General features: G+C 40.1%; 3 protein-coding genes across 6 annotated transcripts; 2 read left to right on the top strand and 1 right to left on the bottom strand.

The window, feature by feature from the left end:
* Positions 1–25: 25 nt before the first annotated feature.
* LOC129584991 (splicing factor YJU2-like) lies at positions 26–2,471 on the top strand. Its single transcript, XM_055477466.1, has 6 exons — positions 26–261; positions 328–428; positions 555–586; positions 1,097–1,209; positions 1,406–1,722; positions 1,886–2,471. The coding sequence occupies exons 1-6, from the start codon at positions 238–240 to the stop codon at positions 2,295–2,297; spliced, it is 999 nt and encodes a 332-aa protein (XP_055333441.1). The 5' UTR covers positions 26–237; the 3' UTR covers positions 2,298–2,471.
* Positions 2,472–2,654: 183 nt separating this feature from the next.
* Positions 2,655–7,261, bottom strand: LOC129585037 (proton channel OtopLc-like). The gene is made up of 13 exons (XM_055477548.1): positions 7,158–7,261; positions 6,626–6,835; positions 5,818–6,087; positions 5,696–5,731; positions 5,358–5,436; positions 4,860–5,255; positions 4,732–4,785; positions 4,449–4,674; positions 3,859–4,337; positions 3,264–3,527; positions 3,147–3,208; positions 3,009–3,056; positions 2,655–2,853 (listed from the first exon to the last, which is right to left on the bottom strand). The coding sequence occupies exons 2-13, from the start codon at positions 6,817–6,819 to the stop codon at positions 2,748–2,750; spliced, it is 2,214 nt and encodes a 737-aa protein (XP_055333523.1). The 5' UTR covers positions 6,820–6,835; positions 7,158–7,261; the 3' UTR covers positions 2,655–2,747.
* Positions 7,262–8,712: 1,451 nt separating this feature from the next.
* Positions 8,713–21,780, top strand: LOC129584885 (proton channel OtopLc-like). Of its 4 annotated transcripts, none has more exons than XM_055477283.1 (13): positions 8,713–8,850; positions 8,971–9,310; positions 16,363–16,947; positions 17,196–17,310; positions 17,715–17,960; positions 18,030–18,200; positions 18,714–18,761; positions 18,930–19,226; positions 19,464–19,637; positions 19,826–19,890; positions 20,023–20,533; positions 20,702–20,760; positions 21,123–21,780. In XM_055477283.1, the coding sequence occupies exons 2-13, from the start codon at positions 9,066–9,068 to the stop codon at positions 21,196–21,198; spliced, it is 2,592 nt and encodes an 863-aa protein (XP_055333258.1). In that variant the 5' UTR covers positions 8,713–8,850; positions 8,971–9,065; the 3' UTR covers positions 21,199–21,780. The 4 variants fall into 4 exon arrangements, with proteins under 4 accessions (XP_055333258.1, XP_055333259.1, XP_055333257.1 ...); XM_055477284.1 differs by having other exon boundaries at positions 8,739–8,820; XM_055477282.1 differs by having other exon boundaries at positions 8,755–9,310.
* The last annotated feature ends 1,627 nt before the right edge of the window (positions 21,781–23,407 follow it).

Here is a 23,407-nt window from a genome sequence, read left to right as displayed (position 1 = left end):
GTGCATATCAGAAAAGCATTGAGAACGACCGAAGGAGAAACGGAATGCATATTTTTACCCTTATGTTTGTTCTGTTTTTCACTTCTTATTTTCTTCGGATTGAAATTTCGGATTGAAATTTTAGTGTGCCATTGTGAGAGGATTTTCTTCATGGTTAATAGTACTTGAAGATCACTCACTCTGGTCTGTTTTGGTTGATATCTGGACTTCTGGAGTACAAGTTGGCTGTGATCCACGATGACGGAACGGAAGGTTTTGAATGTAAGTAGTGAGTGCCTTCTCGCAAATTCTGGATTTGTTTCTTATACGAATGCTTTATTGTCGTAGAAATATTATCCACCGGATTTTGATCCATCAAAGTTACCGCGACTGCGTCTCCAGAAGAACCGCCAGTTCAATGTGCGCATTATGGCGCCTTGCAACATGAAGTCAGTATCGAGTCCGCTTTTGAATTTTGGTTGTGCATTCCCCGAATATTCCACTGCCAGAAAACTTTTTAGTTGTCGTTATGCACTGGGCAGTATGTTGATTCCAGTAACATTGCGCTCTTCCAGGTGCAATACGTGTGGAGAGTACATCTACAAAGGTATGTTTAGCAGTTTTTATGGCAAGGAAAACCAAGCATTTTGATAAGTACTATCGTCGAGTTTTTTTTTGCCATTGAAACTATAAGGTCAGAATATTTTGTTTGGAGGATGGTTAATTTACACGAAACTTTGTTTTCTATCACTAATTATTCAGTTTACCTTCCTGTAACGGCGGGTTGATGGACCAAAACTGTCACCTGTGTTTCTTGAGGATATACGAAAGATGAAATACTGCTTTTCCTGGGTTTGATTTTTTCTAATTCCAGAATTTTAAACCTTTTGGAAAAAGATCAAGAAGCGTATACAGATAAATATATAAGCATAAATAAGTAACCGATCCTGATCTTGAGTTTGGTTGCTGGATCTTTCCTTTTATACTGGGAGTGTGTTTTTTGTACGCATGAATTGTAATTGCTAGCATCTTTTCGCATTCATTGAAGAGTGTCAGTTACGTAGTTATACTCGTATCTATACGCTGCACCGTACTAATATGGCATTTTGATTTGTAGGCAAGAAATTTAACTCCAGACAAGAAACCGTGGATGGAGAAAGCTACTTGGGCCTGCGCATTTATCGGTTTTATATAAAATGTCCGCGATGTATGTCGGAAATCACTTTCAAGGTAAGTTCATCATGGTTTTACTTGAAATTAACTGTGCATAATGATGCCTTGTCCTCAACTGTTTTTGCCTGTGTAAAAGCGTATCGTGTTGGTTTCATGGCTTATATAAATTGCACAGCGAGTCTGACCATGCATTATATGTATAAAAAACAACGAGTTTTATTGAGCGATTGCTGATTTTTACCGTTTGTTGTAGACAAACCTGGAAGAAATGGATTACGAATTGGAGCATGGTGCAACGAGGAACTTTCAAGCTGTTCGTCTGGCAGAACAACAGGCCGAGAAGGTGGAAGAAGCGCGCATTGAAGAGGAGAAGTCAAATCCCATGGTGGCACTGGAACGGCGGACACAGGATTCCAGATTTGAAATGGACCGGCTCGAAGCTCTGGAGGAACTGAAGGACCTCAACACCCGCCAGGCAAACATCAACTACGATGAAGTAATTAAAATGACTGTGGAAAAAGAAATGCAGGAACTAAAGCGACAGGAAGACGAAGATGAAGCGTTTATAAAGTACGTCTGTTGATGATTATGGTTGTTAATGTTTCAATGTTTATACTATAATTGTAGTGTGTGCAGTCATTTTGAATTATGCTTAAGTAGTGGAAAGACTGCTGAAATTGCACCCTGATAGTTTTAAGGTTAGGCCTTTTTTAACCGGTTCCGCTAATTACAGATCTATTTTCTCCAACAACAACGATTCCAACACCATTAAGCGCCTTCATGATTCCGATAGTTCCGATGAGGAGGAGTATGATCTGAAGAAAATGCCAGTTCTTCCTAGTTCAAATGTGGATCCCCTTACATCGGATTCGTCGATAGCAAAAAAGCCGAAAACTGATAAGGATTTACCGTCTTGGGAAAAAAGTGTGGGAAGTCTGCGGATGGGAAAGGGATTTGCTGGGATTGTTATAAAACCTAAACAACCAACAGAAACTGGGAATCCACCCACCGCTTCCCCCAGTCAATTAACGCGTGTTACGGCGACATCAGCAGCCGTTGCGTCTTCATCCAGTGGCAAGCCTCAAAGTGCGAAAGCCAGTTTATGTGTTCTCGCCCAATACGGAAGTTCCAGCGAGGAGGAATAGATTTCACCTTATTATGATTGGCTGCATATGCACAGTACATGGCACTGTAAAGTCGTTTTTAATCAACATTTTATTGCTTAAACTATTTTATTGAACAGTTTTAGAAGCGTCATTCTGGAAAGAAATGCAATAAAGCGAGAACCTGTATGTATTTAAGTGCAAGTTTTCCTCAATGTATCGTAAAACAAAATTTTGAAATTCGGCTAATTTGTTCCTGACGTTAACACATTATCTAAAAATAATTATTGTGGTGTAGGATCACCGGAAGAACCAGATTTGATTGCTTGCGTAGAATTTCCGATCACGCTTCGAGTTCGTAGCATAGGTTGATGAAAGATTCAATAATTTAAATCAAGAAGGTACTGTAGTCTAAATTTGATTAAGGAGCAGATCGGTGTGTTGATATCGGTCCAATACACAGTCGCATGAATGTATTTCGTTATTGCTGTTTTACACATGGGTCACATGTTCGGCCAGCGAATGGTCCTTCAGCGCTGGACGCTTCTCCTTATATGCTCGCTTCCATATTTCAAATAAACAAGCAGTTGAATGAAACCTGCAGAATTCAAAGTAGAAGTAAGTGCATACGCACGTCGTACGGAAACACAAGCTATGGCTAAACAGACTATACTCGAATTGCGTAATTGAATGCATTTAGTGCGTTCTCATACTTACAACAAAATGAATTTTATGATGCATTTACCGCTTTACCTGTAAAAGATTACCAATGGAACCGTAACATGTAGCATAACAGTCCATCTAGAAATTGAAAAAAACCTTATTAGACCAATCCTCACGCAAATTTACTAGCGGTACTTTTCAAAGGAATAGCCAGCTACTGAAACCTACTGGTGTACTCCATAAAATTCGGTTTGCGATGGGCTGGACTCCGCTTGCAGTGTACACAAAACCTAGCACAAAAGTATTCATAAAATGATTTCTCGATACGCACATCTTCGTACGTACATTTGTCGCCCATAAAGCGAAGTTGATAATCAACAGTAAGGTCACAGTTTCCCTTGCTGGCTTCTTCCTGTTTGGGGAACTATACAGCTTTGTATAACCAGGATTAAATATCAGCGTTCTTTGAGTGGCATCGAAAATAAAGATCGTTTGTGCTGTGCTTTGGACCAAACATAAACTGGCCACCACAATGCTGAGAATTCCCGAGTTGGTTTCGTCTGTGTACGCTCCAATTATGCAGCTAATTGAATAAGCGTACACACCAACCTGCAAATACAAAGCATTTAACCGAAGAGTAAAGCAATAATCACGTGTTTTTTATAGAATAAACAATTTTATTTTTAAACAGTTAACCTTTTCGCAATGCCCAATTAGGCTTATATATAAAATTGTTGACTAAATAGTAGTACATGCCATAAAACTAAATTTAAACTCGGAAATGCCGATTAAATAGATCTTCATATAAAAACAATAATTAAGAGTATAGTCCCGTAATAAATTTCTAAAGCAAACATTTTCCTTTTCTCATTTTGGCGCTATCATTTACATATAAATGAAATGTAAAGCAGTTATGCAAATATGGTCTTTCCGACCTCACCATTGAGACTTTCAGAAGCGTGTCATCCAGCGTCAGCGTAGTGGAGCGCACTGGTGTCCTATGCAGGTTTTTGGTAATGTTGATAAACGCATAGACCACTGCCACCAGTCCGATACTGTACAGTGCGATTTCGGTGAGCTGTGCTTGAAAAACAGCCATAGCTACGTAGTGGTCTTTTTCCAGAAAAAGGAAATACAGGATCAGCGATACCACCGTCATAACAACCACAATTATGCCGACAAACAACCCTTTGGCCGCTTGGTCGCAGTCGACGGCGTAGGATTTCTTAACAGTACCGCCAGTGCGGTGTGGCTGCAGATGCGACGGCTGTGGATAACCAACGTAGCTCCACATATTGTATAGAATGCCGGCGGATATCAAACTGTATTCGATTATGCAGGGATAAAGAAATACCGAAGCTTCTTCCATCATCTTTTTCATAACGGATTCATCATTCACGCACAGCGGATTGTATCCACCTGCAACCCAAGACACGGTTTACAGATACAAGCATTTATAACAGAACGAAAACAGAGTAACACGAATACTGCATGTATAGCACGAATACTGCATGTATCAACATAATATACCTTGACCAAGACTATCGTCGTGCATTTGCAGAAGGTCTTCTTTAATCTGTGTTTGGGTCGTGGTTTCATTGTTGTTAATTAACATCATCCGCTCATTTTTCTCTCGAATTTTTCCAAAAGCATGCAGGGTTTCATCAATAAGCGTTCTCAACCAAATGCACAGATTGGCGCTAATCAAATGCATGAGCACGAATCTTCCAATTGTCCGGTTTTTTCTGAGTGACAACTATTAAGAAAAACAGAATATTGGTAAAAATTTTGAAAATCGGGATGGAAAACGTACCCTTGAATTAAGGAAGATAAAATACAACTGGAGAATGATAAAGCAGACAAAGAGCTGCAACACAACTCGGCGTTAGAAATTGTGACCTTTTTCAAGCTTCGAAAAACGTTCACGAATGATATGCTTACAACCGGATTTAATCCCATTACGGTGTTGAAGCAACTAGTATTTTCCACAAATACGCCCAGTTCCAAGCAGGCATAGATCATGGATCCAACGGCAAACGATAAGGCTCCCATTTTCAAATAAAAGCTGGCACTGTCCTCTTCACTGTACGTCACTCTGACCGATGTCTGTTCTATTGTTGTGCAGGCCGGATCGGATATGCAGAGAAACTGCTTGCGGAAGTAACCGGTAAACGAGCCACCGACACTTTCTTCCGAACTGGAGTCACAGGAATCCTTGGTCTTGGCATTGATGTTGAAAAAGCCGATATTGTGTCGGTAGCTATGCTTACGGTAGAAAAATCCAAAGGACGTTAGCAGAAAGAAGATTCCGATTGAAAGGAGAGCGGAATCGAAATACTGAAATGATTTTAAATTTATTATATAAAATGCACTACCTTAATTCCTAATAATTTTCACAATAAAAAAGCGAAACTCAAATTATGGTAAACCTGCACTCACCCGGCAGTACATACTATCCACATTGGACGTCAGCTGCGATGAGAACGCCAAACACGCACCAGTTATGATAATCAAAATGCTGTAAAATACGAATTATAGCGCGATATGCAGATTATGTACAATCAAGTGAATCAACAACGATAAAGTTTTTGACGTCTTATTCCAAAAACTGCCTTTATAGATTTTAAATTCCTTGAATGAGATTATGTGCATAATTTTCATTAAGTTGTGTCTACTTATTATTGTCAAACATAAACAATTAGGTCTCAAATTAGCGCCCAGCTCGGCTGTTAATTAAAGCCGGAATAAACAAGCCAGCATTAAGCTGGCCTACTGACCTGTAAAGGGCACTTAAAGGTTGTGATATTTCCGCTCTGTCCAAACAAGAAACAGTTTGTCAATAGTTAATTATCATATTTCTCCTAGGTAAACATAACGTCCTACTTGGAGCATTATTTACCCCCATTGGTCATCAAACGGCGGCAGTGTGGAGAAGGGACTGGAGAGCTGTTCAACTTGATTAGCAAAGGAATTACGATGGGAATGACGAAGATTCCGTCCCAGACGTACACGCAGTCCATAGCTGATGTTGTCGAACTCCCGTTCGGTACTTTCGGGAGATTTGGACGATAAACGCGTTATGGTGCGGGAATTTATGGTAACGTTTTCACATTTATAAGCTTCGTGTAAATTTCCTGTGCTGCCCGGTTTTTTCAATGAATCGTGCAACCTAGTAAGTAAAAAGTATGCGTATACAATGCATGGCAAAAATAAGTGAAAGCAGATGACCGCAAAAAATAAGTTGAAAATAAGTTGATGACCGCGGATTGTAGCTGATTATCATACAAAACATGCTGTCATATTGTCATTCCCTGTAGCTACTCATACAAAACCGTTAGAATAAACGATTAGCAAGGAAGTGGTTATCATAATATTAATTGACGTTAGTCAAATTTGCTTTAACAGATGCAATAAAATGTTTTAATTTTGTGTGTACGTTTTTCTAGCCCACATTTATAAGGCAAAGGTACAATACAATTATAACTGACGTCGCCTTCATCATTCATGAAGTTTATATAATGGTTGAATATACGTATATTATAAGTTGAAGCTTATACGTAGTATAATGTAGTTATATAACACATTATTATACGGGCTATAGTGGCAACCGTCACTGGCATGTACTACTTAATTTGTTTAAAGGATCCGTTGTCATGCAGTTTAAGTAAAATATTATATTGCATATATTATGAGACATTTGAAATCACCGATCGCTGCAGAAGTTGGAGTCAATTGGTTTCGGATTGCTGGAGATGCCAGAATCTTCTGACGGCTGCACTCTTGAAGATGACGGATCGGACTGGTGGCGACAATGTCGTCGGGCAGCTCGGTAGCCCGGATGAACGAGTTCTGTCGTACTGATAGACCGAACAGCATCTGCACTTCCGGCAATAATGTCCATTGTGAAAATACATCAGCTGGATTCCAATAAACAATAATTATGCGGCATCCCAACACAATAATTAAGTATACAAAAAAATGCGAAATCCTTTGCAAAAGTGCAATCGTTGTGATTGCGCAAATCAAAATCGCCAGTTGATTTCTAACGAAATGGGGAAAAAATATTGTTTTCCATACGACTCTCAAAAAATTGTCAAAATTTAAATGCAAAACAGCAGACTGCTTTTAATAAGGTTGAGCAATAATAACAAAGATTTATATTACTACTTTTATGTACTTGTGTGAATAAGCTGTCCCACATTAAGCTAAGAGGAAAACGTTAGTTTCGAAGCGTCTTACCTGCCGTTGCCTTCTCATGCAAGGCGAATGTGCGTATATAGGGCAGCTGCCAAACTGATCAATTATGGCAGTTTTAGAACATAATATTAATAAATTTCTTCTTGTCACACTGACAAGTTTAAAATGTTGAGTATGAATAGTGTGCGTATCTCGAATAACAAATTAGGCTACGAGCGTGGTATTGGATTCCGTCTGGGTGACGCCTTTTACGCGGCACAGGTTGACCAACAAAGTACCGGAAATGACCAACCCGGCTTACCTGTGGGCTGTAGTTAAGCTGAAAGTTAAGTATCGTACGGGTTAAGATGAGAATGTTTGTCTGTGCGATACTGTTTGTTTCTTTCTCTAAATTAATACTCTAATCGGCAGTTCGCGAGTAGAGCATTCAAAAGTCATTTTGTCGCGGTAGAAACAGACTACAAGCAGTACAACTGTACTTGTCGTACAAATGGCGCTTGCGAGATTTCTGCGAATTACCCAACCGCAGCTACTATTTTTCGCTATACTTTTTTAGACAAGTGCATGTAGGATAACTTGAAGAAACACCTTAGATTTGTAGACGCATGTTATTTTATGAACGCAGAATACGTAAACACGTTTTAGTTAGCACACCGGGACGCTGCAGTATCCAAGGCCTGATAAGTTGTAACTACGTACAATCGCGCGTTAAATAAATAAGGAAGTCACATCATCCCGGATTAAATATCTTACGAGCTAGTTTGTGATTTTAGTCCAATAAGCTTTACGCTTTGACAAGGCCATTAAATAACCCAACAAAGCAGTATCAGAGTAGAGATACCATGGCCGCAACGTTGAAAACAAAGTTTATTGTTTAAAAATTGTCCTATTTGCGCCGTCCGCACGCAATTAAACCATAACTTTTATTTAGAATATTTGGTTGAAGTTTTTTTTCGGTATCGTTCGTGACTGCATGCCGCAGAGCATACCTTATAATTAGATTTAAGTGATGCACTGTTTGAATGTTTGAACTATACGTATGGCACAATAAAATATTTTATGTTGTTTTTCAGGTGCAGTTTTAACAATATTTGTCAATAAAGGTACAACTGCGGACAGAAGCACGCACGCAGGCTGTGATTCACATTCAGTCCTTTAAAGTGTGTTACACAAGCATGAGGTTAAGTAAAAACTTAATACTGTTTCTCAGCGCTCATTTTAAATGTAGCATCAGTAATGCCGCGCATGTATAGACCGATCCTGCACAGACACAGGACAGTGGTCAGTGAAGCGAAACTACATGGTTAGCTTATTGCATAGTAAGAAACGCAACAAAGGAATCACTATAATACATAGTTAATCTGAAAGTTGCACAGGACAGGCAAAACGCCCCGGAGTCGCATAAAGTCCAGCCTTCTACTGCGAAGTGCGAACATTGGTTCATATTTCTGCCGGTTCGCTTCAAGTCTTTCATCTGCATATGCCGACCTCTATATATCGCGAAATATGTACATGCACGCTTCTTAAAGACTATTTATATTGTACAATATACAGCGAATGCGTACATGAGAACAGTGATGCAGCGTATTGGCTAGAAGTCTCAAATAAATACGTAGTCCTTTTTTAGTAAGCTGTGCACTGAGTGCAAACAGAGATGCCCACCTCTGTCAGCCAAAACTGTATGCATGGACGATAAATCAAAAAGGTGGGACATATATACACAACATGGAAATGGGTAAGATGATCGTGATGTTGTGATTGCTGCAACCGTACAAGTGGGAATTATTTCATACGCGGAGTTGCCACTTAGCCAACTTGTTAGCACCGTTTAAAAATGTCTCCATTCATTGCACAGATTGGTCTGTAGTTATTTTAACCGTTCATGCCATTAATCAACTGGTCAACAACGGCGGCATGCAGCAGTACTGAACGGAATGTTTTCTCACATCCATGGATTACAATCACGCTGCGAATTTCCACCATGTTGATTCCGATGAAGCTGACAGTTCCTTGAGCGAGAAATTGCGGGAGATATCTTCGCGAAATTCATTTGATTCGGATTATCATCGGTTTAAAGATCCCATACCTTTAGGCGAATCTTTCGGATCAGGAACATCCTCGTCAGATATCGACGATCCACCGCGGCGGTCACCGTATAAAGTTGGCCGTAGCATGCGCGACCGAACCGAAGATAGGTACTGAAAATAATGTACTAATGGTTGTTAGTAATAAAACAATTTTTGCAGCTCTTAAACTCGTGTATACCCATATTCATAAACTTTTCATGTACTCCAAACAGTGTATGTTTGCTCTTTTTATGAGAATGAGACGAGATAAAAATTTGATTGTACTTATCTTAAGCGGAAAGCCGCACCACAAAAAATCCCATTTCAGTCAAATTAACTGGTTGATTTTTAAATTAACTGTCATGGAGAAATTCCCGGCTTCCGCAAAAAACGATACTTCTATGGTATACTTTACTTCTGTTTGAACATTTGCGACCTATAGCTGGCCTACGCAGTACACACACTTCAGCTCTAATTGACTTTGAACGTAATTAAGTGAAATAAAGCAATCGATTTGGAAGATGAATTGCATGATTGTACTTATCCCATACGTACTGTGGAAAGGTTTGCAGTTTTCTGTACGGATTTTTAATTTCATTTTTGTTGGTAATGACAGATAAGCATTTACGACCATGAATTTTCAAAGATGAAATGTATAACATAAAACCTTTTCTGTTTCTGGTTTGCTTTACGTTTCTGATCACAACTGCATTGCTTACCATGGGCCGGGTGTTTGGTAAGATTCGGTCACTCGCACTAACAATTCGCTTATATATAAAACAAGTGCAAAGTTTTCATGAGCTCCAGCTTCGTTCACTTATCATAATATGGAGAAACATTATTCGATTGTCAAAAACGTATCTTTGTCTTCGCATTTTCGAGAAGCTTTGTCAGTTTGTCGTCGACAGCGTGAAATGATTGTAACAATTTTTGACATTTATTTTTAATTATATTGCATTCATTCACGGGCAGTGCTTTTTTTTTCAATCAAAAGAGCTGGCTGATCGGGTTTCGAGTCCGTATGCAGTCGCATTTTGGTTATAGTATGCAGTTTTGGAAGTTTGACGAACGCCGCATGCAATACAGGATGCTTGAAACGTAATCACAGATTAGCGCCTCGATAGTCTTTATTCTTTTTGCATTATGTAAATTGGTATGGATTATCTCAGCATCTTTATCTGTTTAGCAGCTTAGAGCGCTAACTTTAAACGATGATTTTCAGCAACTGTAAGCAAAGCTCACTTTTAGGGGCGTTGGTACTAATATAAATCCTAAGACTTGTAGCTAGCGCAATAGATTATGCCACAGAGTTCTTCTGTACGGTATATGTCAACAAAGTCTTTCAAAGAAACAAATATTCTATCACTGCCTTAAAGTAATGACGGGTGTAATGTCGGGAATTCCATGGGAAACGACCCTGTTTTCCCAAGAGTATTCACTCAATAAGGTGCCTGCTGAACACAGTATTATCGCGTCCTGATGGGAGGGAAATGGGTGATAGGATTACGAGGATGGACATCACAGTGTGCATACAGCAGGTTATTTGGCTAATTAAATTAATAAACGAAAAGATAATCAAAAATACTGAGAGGCAACACTTCGTACACAGGATTAAGCAGCCGTATGGAAATGAGCTAATCTCTAAATTGAAGCCCACGCCCAAACAATATTAGTTTTATTAATGATTAAATTAAAATATTGATTAGGCCCTCCAGAATCAGATGGCACTCATACACGATATGTTTTTACAAAATTTTTGTTTATTGCTATATCATATATGCGATACTCCGACATAGTCAAGATTTGGTCTCCACTCACATTTGATTAGCTGGATTGTGAAAGAGTGAAAACAGTCATAGCTGCTTCTTTTCATTCAGTTTTAAAATTAATACAAAAACTGAGAAAATGACACCGCGGTGCATCGTTAACGAGGCAGTCAACAAGCTTTTATCCATACTTAATTTTAAAGATCGATGTTCTGTGACTATGGCCGGCGCGATCGTGATCGCAAACGGTGAAATGTGCTACCATATCGCGCATCTGGCCGAAACTGACCAGCATAAGGTTAGTTTACAAATGTTAGTAAAACTTTCCCGTCCTACCCATAAAACTGTAAATATATATTTTATGTGGACGCATACAGTCAATCGGTGAGTGTGTGTGTCATGGAAATGTTTGACCGCGGAGCAGGATGAGCTGCAAGAGAACAGCTGCAGGCGACTTTATCTCTTGCAAATATGACGATGCATCCATGAAGATGGATGAGTGTTGAACTGATCAGTTAGCACAAGGTCATTGCTGTACTGCTGTCCATGAAATTTTGATGAGGCTCTGTTACAATCAATTTGCGATAGAGCAGTATAAAGAGCAGGCATTATTGATATGGATCCATTACAGTAAAATGCTTTTTGCAAATTTGCGGAATTCAAGAACAAACGGTACGATAGTGGTATCATGGCATATTTTACCGTGCATTAGTGGTGTTTTAACTTTTATCTACATCGCACAGATCTTCAGACTGCAAGTGCGGATCATCAAGAACTCGTGATTTTTGACTCTAATTTTCAAAATTTAACATTTTTCTTTGGCTTCGACACGTACGACAAAAGAAATTTTGTGCAGTTTTCCATTTTGCATTGCGAATGAATGTTCCGCGCACTGTTTACTGGAGCTTGTACATACAGAGCGGTGCAGTGAATTATCCATAAGCCGCGGTCTGTGCCATATGCATAATTACTGTGCATTTTGGTGCTCGCATCGCCATGAAAAGGATATCCATCGTGCACAATCGCATTAACGTGCCAGTACCGTTGTTCCGTAAAATCATGCCGAATGTTAGATCAGGCATAGCATCCATTCCCAGCTGGACTATGCGTCCATCAGTATACATAGGTAGGGCCTCAAAACATTGCACAAAGAAAATATGAATCAGATTTTATCGATTGACGGTATTTCCTGAACCCGTAGCAATAGTAGGTCACTCACTGAAACGCGAACGCACATTCTGCATTGTACTGCCCTATGCACACGTTGCAGTTGCAGTTGCACTACACCAGAGCTCTTGCACAGCATTCAAATTCGTGGATGCTGCGCCCGCCGAATTTTCTTCCAGAGCGAAGATTAGCAGGCGTTTTTATACAAATACATCTTCTAGCTTTACAAAAAGCAAACAATTTTATACTAATTTAACAAAGGCTAAAACGGTTTCTCAGAGAAAAAAAATCTTAAAAATGTTCAAAAAAGTCCGGCAGCGTGGTATATCTACTCGTTGCCGGGTCAGATTAATATGCCCAAGGATAACGAATTATGGGAGACGAGCTTTCAAAAACATGGGTCACATTTGCTATTTTAAAAAGTTCATAACGTCTACAAGTACTCGTACACTGAATCATTATCCTATATGAGTTGTTTGTACGTATCAGAATCAGGATATACTGTTATTTCATTCTTCTCTCAAACTTTAAACTTTCAGTATGTACTCTATCTCTGGGGTAAAAAGGATTGTGTCGCAACCCATTCTAAAATTCAGGTTTTATAACTTCGTCGATCTGGTAGCAAACCGGCGACATTTCACGAAACCAGTAAAACTAAATCCACTGGCAAATACTGTATTTGCATGTCCGTAATACATGCAAATTCAATCCTTGGTCACTCCGAAATTTAAATCTAAATACTGCACTACAGGCAGTTGCTTACGCCATGGATAGCGCAGCGTCGCAAACGATGATCATTACTTTATCGGTCATGAATATGCGCGGTCAGTGTGTTGCGGCGGGAACCCGATTGGCTTCCAGTATGCTTCAACTTAGCTGCCTCAACTTGCGTTCTCACAATAATAAATATACATGCAGGAATCTGCACCAGATATCTTTCATGGTTTTGCTAATAGTCCAGGGCTTTGGTAAATAGTGCTTCCTGTGTCCACACATACAATATATGACCCAACTCTCCCTCTTCCCTCGCGCAGTGGTTCAAAGCAGGACACACAGCCGTAATAACGGGTGGGGATTGGGGAAACCGCACTGTGCGATGCATACATATATCCGATTTTTATCACCGTACGATTCGACGCGAGCCCTGCTGCAGTTGAGCCGCATGCGCTGCATGCCGCGCTAGCCATCTGATCCTCATCATCCGGACTAAAATCATCATCATCAAGGAAATTTATAGTTAGAAACAAGCGAGCTGTTCATTGCCTTTCTGCTCCCCAATCAATACACCCTGCATCGCTGTTTAAATGTGTAAATTTTCCAATAACCCGGGCAACAGATAGCGAAGTGTCAGTGTGCTACTTACTATACATTTTGCATGCAGTGGTCAGTTGCGCTGACCATCGATTGTTCCGAGGTTCTGGAGTGATCTTTTAATCATGGCGTAAGAGCGCCGTTTTGGAACCAGAAATATCAATGTACTTCGCTTAGTTTTTTTGCCACGGTCAACGATCGGTAAGTTTGATCTGCTGAACATGGCAAATTTGTGTAATGCTTTCTCATGTTAATTACTTTATATATTAAAAGTTCATTTTTAAGGCTTTATTAGCTCGCATTATGGTTTCGATTACTGAAAAAGTATACCGTGTTGCATACATGTTTTCAAAACGACGCGCAAATATTGAAATCCTGGTTTGCAGATTTAGATGAATAAAATTTCAAAGAGGATTCTGATGACAGTGCACGGGCTTTTTTAATCTGCATTTCGAGTTTTGTGACATCTGGTCTGAAAAGAATATCTCGTTGCACGCACAATTGTTTTTGGTGGTTGTAATCAATAGGTCCACTGTATAATAAGTAATGCGTGACTTGGCATTGAGAAATCATAAAATTTAATATTATTTGATGTTTTTTGCGTACTGTTATGTTTTTACAAAAAGTTGCATGCTTTAGTTTTGCAGCTTTGCTTAAAACTGCGTATAAGAATTTTGGTTGACAATCTGCAGCATCGCGCATGCGTATGCATTGCGTAAATAACGGTGTGGTAATCGAAGGGAGCAAAGCAGTTGCAACTGTGGATGTACAGTGCTGAGAAGGATAAATCCTCCGCGATAGGCTCTGGTTGCACAAACAATGCAAATGGAAGCAAACCTGGCTTCTGCTTACACAAGATGGCAAACTGCCGTTTTGTTTGCAATGTGCACACTGCGGAGTACGATCACATGTCGATTACAGCACTGCTCCTGACAGCTGCGGGATACAATTAGTTGGGAAACGGAGGTTATTGGCGCCTTGTACAGTGCCCACTGGGTTTCCTCCTTCAGTATATTCAACAAGGCTACTTATTTTTTCAAAGTGTTGCAATTGTAGTATATAATTCATCTACAAAGCAATTTGGTTTATACTAGGACATAAAATGCTGATCTTTGAAAAAGAACGTGTGTAGTAGCGCTAAATAATTATTTTTATTGCCACATACTCCATGCGTTCCCTTAATTTTCTAAATTCCCGTAATTCTCTATACTGAAAAGAGAGAAAAGTCAGGAGGGAGAGTTTTAGTTCAGGCTAGCGGGATATATTGCAGTGGTGCATGTGGTTTTGCAGTTTTTCACACGCTAACGCCCTCGATTCTGTCCAGCAATGTTCTTGTCAGTGCGTATGTCACTATCTCGACGCACATCGTTTATCGTAATTACACAGCCCAGTTCGGTCACGATAGTGATTATCAAAGGAAGGAACATTTGCCTTGTCAATAGGACATTTTGGATATTTTAGAAAGAAAATTGCGCCCAGAAACGGTACAAATGTCCGGCGCAGAATGCAATTAGTTTGTTTGGCTCATGATGGAATTCATCACACGCACAAGGGATTATCGAATTATTCCATATGACATACTTTCCGTGCCCAACGTCGGTATTAACGGGGCTTTTCTTTTTTAATTAAAACTATATAAATACCCTAATTTTTCTACCAGTAAAACGAACAAAAAAATCCTTTTTCTGCAGATTAATTGAAAATGTTTCCGCGCAGTGCTATGCAAGTAGTTCCCCGAAAATGCGTTATTTTCACCCATGTGGGCCGTAAAAACGTATATTAGAGGAAAGCGATAACATAATTTATTCGACAACATCTCTTATTAACAAAATGCACGAGTACAGAAAAATTCGGATCACACGATGTTTGTAGATTTAAATTCTAAGAAGGGTACAGAAAATGTAATTTGAGATTAATACGTTGTTGTCTTGAGAATGTGGGGAGTAAATTGACAAGCCGGTGATTTATTAAGCAGGGAGACAAATGGTTTTGACACACTTTTCAGATATGGAAAGCAGGGATGGCAAATGGGAAAATATGGTTTAAAGTGCATATTTCCAATATGGCGGAATACTCGCTTGGCTGACCATTTCTGTTTGACAGATGTTAGTGCCAAACACACTGAGCATTCGATTTTTTCTGGAATCCAAGCGCATTAATCATTAATCAATCAAAACCGGGAAGAAGGCGTTTAAGAATAAAACCTGCATAGGGTAGATGACGCGTCCATAATTACTGAAGTTTGTGACAATAACAAGTACGCGTACTTAGTTAGTCAAGATCGCAGAATGTCACATATCCATCCCGAAAACTGATACACAAAAGGCATAGTTTGTTTGTTCGGCCCGGTGCCTACGAGTAGGTCTTTTTGTACGCCGCATTTTGTTGGTACACCCCAGGAATTCTGGTAAAAAATTAACAGCTTTCATAGGTTTATGTTTTAGTACTCGTGCGATATCAAACTGCTTAACGAAGAGATACGTGCGTCTGTCCTCGCATGGATAAGATTTAATGGAGAATTAATCTCTCAGCATAATCTGTAGCAAATGTTTGACTAGGCTATTAGAAAAAAATATAATCCCTCTGCATCGGTGACTGGCTTACCCGGATGATCCGGTTTACTGTAAGTCTGGGCCGGAAACCATCCATGCTGTTGATGGTCTGCCGGACCGCAAAAAGTGGATGGTCGGCTCATTGTCAGTCTGCGTGCCTCTTTGTTTCGAACTCAAGCGCCACGCATTTTCCCGTACACTACTGTACTGTTTCATAGCAGTGTGTTACAACGTTGGTTGTGTGTTGGTGTGCAGATTTTCAAGAGATGAGAAGCATCTCAGCATAGAAAATCTGAATTTGAAATTTTCTGGAAGCAAGTTTGGACACCGGCCATTGGTTTTCAATAGTAGTATTGATGTCTTATCTGTTATTTGCACATTGCAGTGCAACATCCACTCCATATCCCGGTGCATCTGTATTCTATTCCCCCAGAACTATGGAGACAAGTTTAGGCCTGGATAAGAATGGTCACCGTCGATCACCCACAAGTACTCCTTCCACTAGTCCGCTGAATGCCAGCATAAACATTAGTGCCCCTGTGCCCATCCGCCAGTTCACCAGCACATCAGCCATGCAGCAGCAGCAGCAGTCGAGCAGCGTGGTCAAGACAACAACGGGTTTAATAACCTCGACCAGTGCGGCGGGGCACGATTCCGCTCATCCAATGCGCAGTCCTGGCCGACTGATCCATGAAATTAAAACCGCATCCCAAGAGAGTCAGGCCGATTCCGGTCATGACTCGGGACATGGATCAGCCCAGCCGCACACGGTATCATCGGAATTTCAGCCCTTTTTAAAGAGCACCGAACTCTTTGAAACCCATCTCGCCACGGAATCCTCCAAGCTCTTAAACACTCCCAATCGCGGACTGGATGCCGAGGCGGACGAGCGCGTGCCCACTCCCATCATCGCCACTGGTATGGGATCCACGACGAAAATGGATCTGGAAAGAGCGCGAGAAGAATCCTCGTATGTCTATTAGACCGAATTAATTTAACGACCAAGTACCGGGCATAATTTTTGACACATTAAATGTTAGCTTGAAAATTAGTGCAGGTCAAGCACCTGCTGTGCATACGAATTCAGCTTTAAGTCTGTTTCGTAGAATATTTTCGATTGTAGACTACTATAGGGTTTTGAATTTTTATTTGCAAACCGCCAATTATTAATTAAATATTCTGTTATAATATTTTTTTCGCACTGGTTTTTTCTTATAGCAACACCACCTGGAGATTTTTCAGCTTGCTGTACGCCCTGCTTCTCATTGTCCTGGGCACAGCGTTTCCAACGTCCGAAATCATCGCTGCTCAAGTGAAACCGCTCTTCTACCAGGTATTAATACCTCCGGAAATACGTGCGATTAGTGTTCCAGGGTTGTTTTCCTTGATATTGTACTTAAAGCTCGATTAATGAGCACGAGCGGTTACTGTTTCTCAAATGTCTCTTGGAGTCGCGGTGGCTGTTTTGATTAGGGATTACACCACGCAGGATGCCAGCAGGAAGTACACGTAATAGTTATTATACTAGTGCACTGCCAGCTTCCGAAATTTTGCCGTTAAATTGCACATCATGTCATTAATTTCTTGACTGTATAAAAATTGTCGTAGTTAATTATGCTGTTAAGCCGATTATATACTGAGATGAATAGTGTTGGTTTATTAAATTTTTTATTTACTTATTCAGAATGCACCGCAAAAACAGTGCGCGGAAATCAGTTGATCATAGTTGTTTTCCAGGCGTACTACGTGTACCTGTTCGGTGTGTCGATATTATTCCTGATCTTCGCTTATATTTTCCTTCTGCAAACGGGACGGCGCAACCGGAAGCCCTTGTTGAGTTTCCAGAAAGGCACGAAAGGTTACCACATGGAGACTGTCGAGAGTGCTAGCGCCGATACAGAAGCCAAAGGGGCCGGCTTGCAGCGGCTGTCGCTTTCGCCTTCCGCTACCAATGTCAAATCCGGCAGCTTCTACTTGCGCATGGTACTTTTCTTGTAGCAGAACAAAAATTTCCGTTTACTCCCGTTAATGTCAGTGTTGATTTGTCTGCAGGGGGCGGTGGTGTTTGGTGTGGGGTCGATGATTTATTCCTGCCTGGAATTTGGTCAATATTTTGAGATTCCTGCTAACTCCGAATGCAACGACATTCTTGTAGCCGTGGTGCCCGCTTGCCGTTTCTTTTTCTCCTTCATTCAGTTGTACTTCGTTTTCCTGAATTCAAAGGTAAGTCGTCTATCTTCCTTATTCACCGTCATTCGTGTGTTAATTTAGTAAATTTCATGAAAATGAAAAGACCTTTTGTCTCTTACGTTTTATCGGCAACTTGTTGACTGTACCAAATTATCTGTCTGTTGTCCTACTGGGGAATTTAAGCAGGAGTGAAAGCAATTTCATTTTCTTGGATTGAATGGGATATTTTGGATTGCATTCCGCGCCGTTGAAATTTGAGCACATTAAGCGAAATCACCCCGTAATTTGGATAGAGGCGCATGGTTGCGCAAGAGAGAACTGTGTTATGCTAGCAAAGATTCTCACAAAGAAAGCCATGTTATTGTTAGTTCGAGGGTATAATAACCGGAAACATCAAGTGTAGAACGTAATTCAATACGGAAAGCACGTGCGCACATTCTAATGGTGTTGTCCATCAGTAAACCATTGTCGATCTCACCCATAGAAAGAGATAGTTTTGTTCCACGTGTAGACATTTCGTCAAAAGGTCTCTCCTTGTCTTTTCAGATTCGCGTTGACCGCTTCACGAAACTTGTTTGGTTTGGACTTATGCATGTGAGTATCATAATTCTGTCAACATTAGTTGCGCGCTGTAGTGCGGCAAAGGCTGCTGTGACATGACTACCGCGAAATTTATCGTAGTGAGGATATTGACGCTTTCTTGTGAAGACCACAGATGTTCATGACCTGTTGTATTGATGGAAATATACGTGTGCATTGCAGATGGTGGCCACCAATATTTGCATTTGGCTCAGTGTTCTGATTGGGGAAACTAAGCACGAACTTGAACTGACGCTGACCGATCCTGACCGCATCACTCCGGCAGGTTTCGAGGAACACCCTTACCCGATCGGCTTCCGTTGGTGGAATATCAGCAATCAGTCTAGCACACCCAATGTTTATAAAAAGCCGCTGCATGTTTACGCCAAGACAGCTGCCATGGCCTCCAGCAATGTCCTTTTGACCGTATATCCCAAATCATGCAGAGCGCAGACGATAATTGGGAATATTTTGCAGAAGGTATTACGTGTATTTTGGATGCTCGTATATTATCTAATTTTTCATATGACAATGAGAATGAGTTTTAAATTAAGAATGGATTTTGTCTGTAAAAATTATATGAAATTATAATGCTTTGTTTTTGCCGGTCAGTTAATTGTGATTGATTCGTTTAATTAGTTCTCGGGAGAACTAGCTTTCTCCCTTTTCAAGATGCATAACCCATTTTCTTGATAAAAGTGCTCCGTTTTTCTGCAGGCGAGTCCATTCCTTTACCCCTGCATTGTGGAATACAGTTTAATTTGTGCTGCGATGCTGTATATCATGTGGAGATCCATAAGTACGCGTAGCAAAACCTACAATGCGGAAGAGACATCTTTGTCAGCAATGTCGCTGTCCGCAACCGGTGGGAAAAGACAAAGATACACCGTGGTATGTGTAAATATGTTTTGCCTAACATAAACGTAACCTCAGTGGGAAATGAACTGTTACAAATCGAAACCAGAAGGAGAACATTTTCGTACGAAAACCGTTTGGGAAACTCAGTGAGCACGTGTCGCTTCGGTCCGTTATGACCGAGAAGCGTATTCTTTGTTTATATGTTGGTCTAATTTTTTCAGGACTGCCACGGCGCAACAAAAGGGCTTTTTATCGGCCTTTTAATGATCGTGGTGACAATTATAAGGTACATCCCAGCTAGCACAACCGAACAATTTGGTACTGCTACATTGATTGTGGACACATTTTGCGGATACAAAACCACGGCAGTAACATAAAAGTTTAGCGGCAGTTGGTAATTATAACGGTTTATTTGCAGTATGATCCTGTTCTTTGTGTGGATCTGGCGCAGTGAATATTATTCACTGGCAGTCTTCCAGGCCTACGTAGTGGAAATCTCCCTTTACACTCTGACCTTTGTGGCCGTCTGTATGGCTTTTGTGCAGATGCGTGATCTGAAATTTGAGAGCCGCGAAGGATCAGCACTCAATGATCTCCTATTGATAATCTCCCAATTTGGTGTGTATATTTTCTGCACGTTCATCCTCATTTCCGGCCATCACACGGTTATTGAGGATCCACAGCGGGGTGATCTTTTTGCCCTCTTATCGGCCCTATTGGAAGCCATCCAGGCCACTGTACAAACACTGTTCCTCCTGGATGCCACTCGTCGGCGACCCTATAAACCGGAACACTTACGCGATAAGCCTGGCCGCGAATTGGTCACATTTCTCTTAGTATGCAATTTCGGCCTGTGGGCTGTCGAATCATTAGAGGCCTGGAAGCAACAGCTCTATCCTGCGCAACAGCGCTTTTACGGCTCTTGGTCGGTAGGTCACAAATGCAACCGCACAGCGCCGCTGTTGGGCTAATTTAACTAAATTGACGTAAATGTTGATACGTATATTTTTGATGGTTTACGCTCATTCACATGGATTTCGGCTTGACCCAATTACATGCTATTATACAGGCTGTAAATGACATTTTCCTTTTTGTAGTGGACCATCATCATGAATATATCGATGCCGCTGACCATCTTTTACCGGTTCCATTCCAGGTACACGCAGAAGCTGCTTATCGGCCTTATCCTTTCTTGAGTTACCTTATTTCAGTTATAACTGCTTTTTGCGCTGCCACATTGCTTTCAGTGTTTTCTGTTTTCTTATTGTATCCATAAAATCAGTGTGAAATTTTGCTGGTTATGGTGCAGAAATGTTTATTGCTTGCGTAGTAATTTTCATCATGCTGAGATATGATTATAAACGGTGACTGTAAATTTCCAAGCGTTTCTCTCTTGCTTGAGTATAAGGCCTAATTAAGTGTTTAATACGAGTAATTCATTCATAAATGTGTTCTGCTCGCACAAAGGCATTGTTTCTCACCAGCAGGACGATTCTAATGGTGGTTCGTGTATTGTAGCGTCTGTCTCTCTGAAATTTGGAAAAGAGCCTGGAAAGTGAAAAGCCGCCCATCGACGCCGGTCGTCATTTCGTGATCTCATTACCATGGAATTGCGAAACTGCCAAATTGAAACAACGATTACGTTTAGCAAATTAAACTGTATAGCGGAACAGTGGTGTTGCATTGCATTTGGGTGCATATACAGATGCATTAGCGGACCAAGCGTACAATTACTGCACAGAATGGAAACCAAATTGGCCGATAGTCATTACCGCGTGTGTCCAGTGGCGTCGTACTCGTTATGTGCTTTGGATGTGAATCAAGTGGGCGGACAAGCAGAAACAAAATATTTTTGTTGTTTTTATCGTAAAAAATGTGTGTATCAATAATATTATCTGCGCGAAGAAAGGATCTGGACTGCAGACTGGTTGCACTCGAAAATAATTACTGTACTCCTCTAGTATTACTTTAAAAGATCTTTTATTTTGTTCCGTGGGTGTGTCTTACTATGATATACGTTGCATAACCATGTTCCGCAAAGATACGTTTTGTTGTTTTTGTTTATACGTTTTATGATCGTCTGCAAAATACTCCTGCTGTTTGAATCTTTCGTTTTGCCTGTCCGAGTCAGTTAAATCTTTACGGTTTGGATCGTATTGAACTCAACCTTCGTTAATGCTGACTGCATTTGTAATGGAATGTGCAGTTGTTCTACGAGCACCTTACAGAATGAGGAGTTGATTTTTGTTACTTATCACAAACATTGACAATTAAAGAATATCTCTGTAAGGTTGCACCTATGGTAAAAACAGAGCCCAGAGTAAGAAGTTAGAAACGAGTACATTACGGGTTACTTACGGGTACTCTACATTACGGGTAATTCAGCGATTTATAAAAAAGAAACACCTACCTGCCATTTACCCGCTGTTTTTGCGAACTGGAAATTTAAAGCTTATTGTCAAACACAGGCGGCCCTACTTCATCAGTTTCGCAGGACGTTTAAACATCTAGCCCGTGCTTTTTGTCCCTGTGATAATTGTGATGCATATTGATTGTAAAAATTTATTTTTTACGATGTGTACGACATAAAACAACACAATTAATATTATGTATTGCATACAGATATGACTGCCGGAAATTTCGAATGACAAGACTATACAATTCCGTCAACAATTATGCTCTACAGAAATAGATTCAAAACGAATTAGGGGTTCGCAAAAGTTCATCGAAGTTCCAAAAACTGCTCCACCGACATCTACGTCTCATGCTGGGCGCAGCAAAAGAAATTAATTGTGTACAAGAATGTACGTATAGATATATCTATATGTACAAGAATGTAGATCTATATATAGTACACTAACACTAGTGTACAATGTACATATCTGTACTTTATAGTACAGATCGGAGATCTGTCTCATGGCTCCAGCTGAAACATAATATGATGTACTTAAAATAATGTAGATTAAATAATCTTATTTTAGTAAACTTTGTCGAAAATACGTTCAGTACATGCAGTACAAAAAATTCAAGGCAGCTATGCATGTGAAATAACAAGAATTCACAACTGTGGTTGGCTGTCAAACCGTGATCGTTTGCGGCAAACGTGACAAACCAAAATGCAGATAGTATTTCAGTACTTTATAGGAATTAATCATGCAATTTTATAATGTTTATGACACAAAAGCAAAAAAAGACACTAAGCGTGTGGCATGTACATAGTGATATGACGCGGCTTTATTATCAAGTGTATGAAAACTGCAAGCATATTGCCAATAATGCCATCAGAAAGCCGTTTTCCAGAAAAGAAGCTTAATTAAGTAAATGGTTGCTTTTTAATTTTTTAATTTTTCTATCAAATAGTCTACTAGCGCGGGCAAATGTTTTGCTACGGGTGGCTATCGCCCATAAAAAGCAAACTTAAGATAACAGTTGATTGGCTTGAAAGGCGAGCTGGTTAGGGCGTTAATTGTGTCACTTCCGGTAATTAAAACATATTTTAACAAATATATTTTCATTATTTAATTAGAACTTCTAAATTAAAAGGTGTTAAGTGGCATAACAAAAATGTTTTTTTATGGAATGCTATAATATAACAGAATCAATCAACAGAATAACTGATAGATTAACGGCTCTGCAGTATTACGGGATTGAATCAATAGCAACGGTAGTCACAACAGCAAGCGGCACAATCAAAAACAGATTGATGCATGTTGAGCTATTTATTCGGTAAAGATGCGTCCTCGCCCCCGGCAAAGCTTTTACAGCATACATCACACTACAGAAAGCTCTTCCCGCAAACTAAT

Source organism: Paramacrobiotus metropolitanus, unplaced genomic scaffold, assembly GCF_019649055.1.
Source record: "Paramacrobiotus metropolitanus isolate TYO unplaced genomic scaffold, Prichtersi_v1.0 Parri_scaffold0000015, whole genome shotgun sequence".
Lineage (NCBI taxonomy): Eukaryota > Metazoa > Tardigrada > Eutardigrada > Parachela > Macrobiotidae > Paramacrobiotus > Paramacrobiotus metropolitanus.
The sequence above is the reverse complement of the archived record's forward strand: the minus strand, read 5'-3'. Positions and strand labels throughout refer to the sequence as shown.

Excerpts from the sequence above, each read along its gene's own strand:
- LOC129584991 (XM_055477466.1), top strand. The coding sequence starts at position 238 with ATGACGGAACGGAAGGTTTTGAAT. Across the intron at positions 262-327 it reads CGGAACGGAAGGTTTTGAAT|AAATATTATCCACCGGATTT; the intron begins GTAAGTAGTGAG and ends TTATTGTCGTAG. Across the intron at positions 429-554 it reads ATGGCGCCTTGCAACATGAA|GTGCAATACGTGTGGAGAGT; the intron begins GTCAGTATCGAG and ends GCGCTCTTCCAG.
- LOC129585037 (XM_055477548.1), bottom strand. The coding sequence starts at position 6,819 with ATGGACATTATTGCCGGAAGTGCAGATGCTGTTCGGTCTATCAGTACG. Across the intron at positions 4,675-4,731 it reads TTATCTTCCTTAATTCAAGG|TTGTCACTCAGAAAAAACCG; the intron begins GTACGTTTTCCA and ends TTTTCTTAATAG. Across the intron at positions 4,338-4,448 it reads CGACGATAGTCTTGGTCAAG|GTGGATACAATCCGCTGTGC; the intron begins GTATATTATGTT and ends CTTGGGTTGCAG.
- LOC129584885 (XM_055477283.1), top strand. The coding sequence starts at position 9,066 with ATGGATTACAATCACGCTGCGAATTTCCACCATGTTGATTCCGATGAA. Across the intron at positions 9,311-16,362 it reads CGCGACCGAACCGAAGATAG|TGCAACATCCACTCCATATC; the intron begins GTACTGAAAATA and ends TGCACATTGCAG. Across the intron at positions 17,311-17,714 it reads TGAAACCGCTCTTCTACCAG|GCGTACTACGTGTACCTGTT; the intron begins GTATTAATACCT and ends GTTGTTTTCCAG.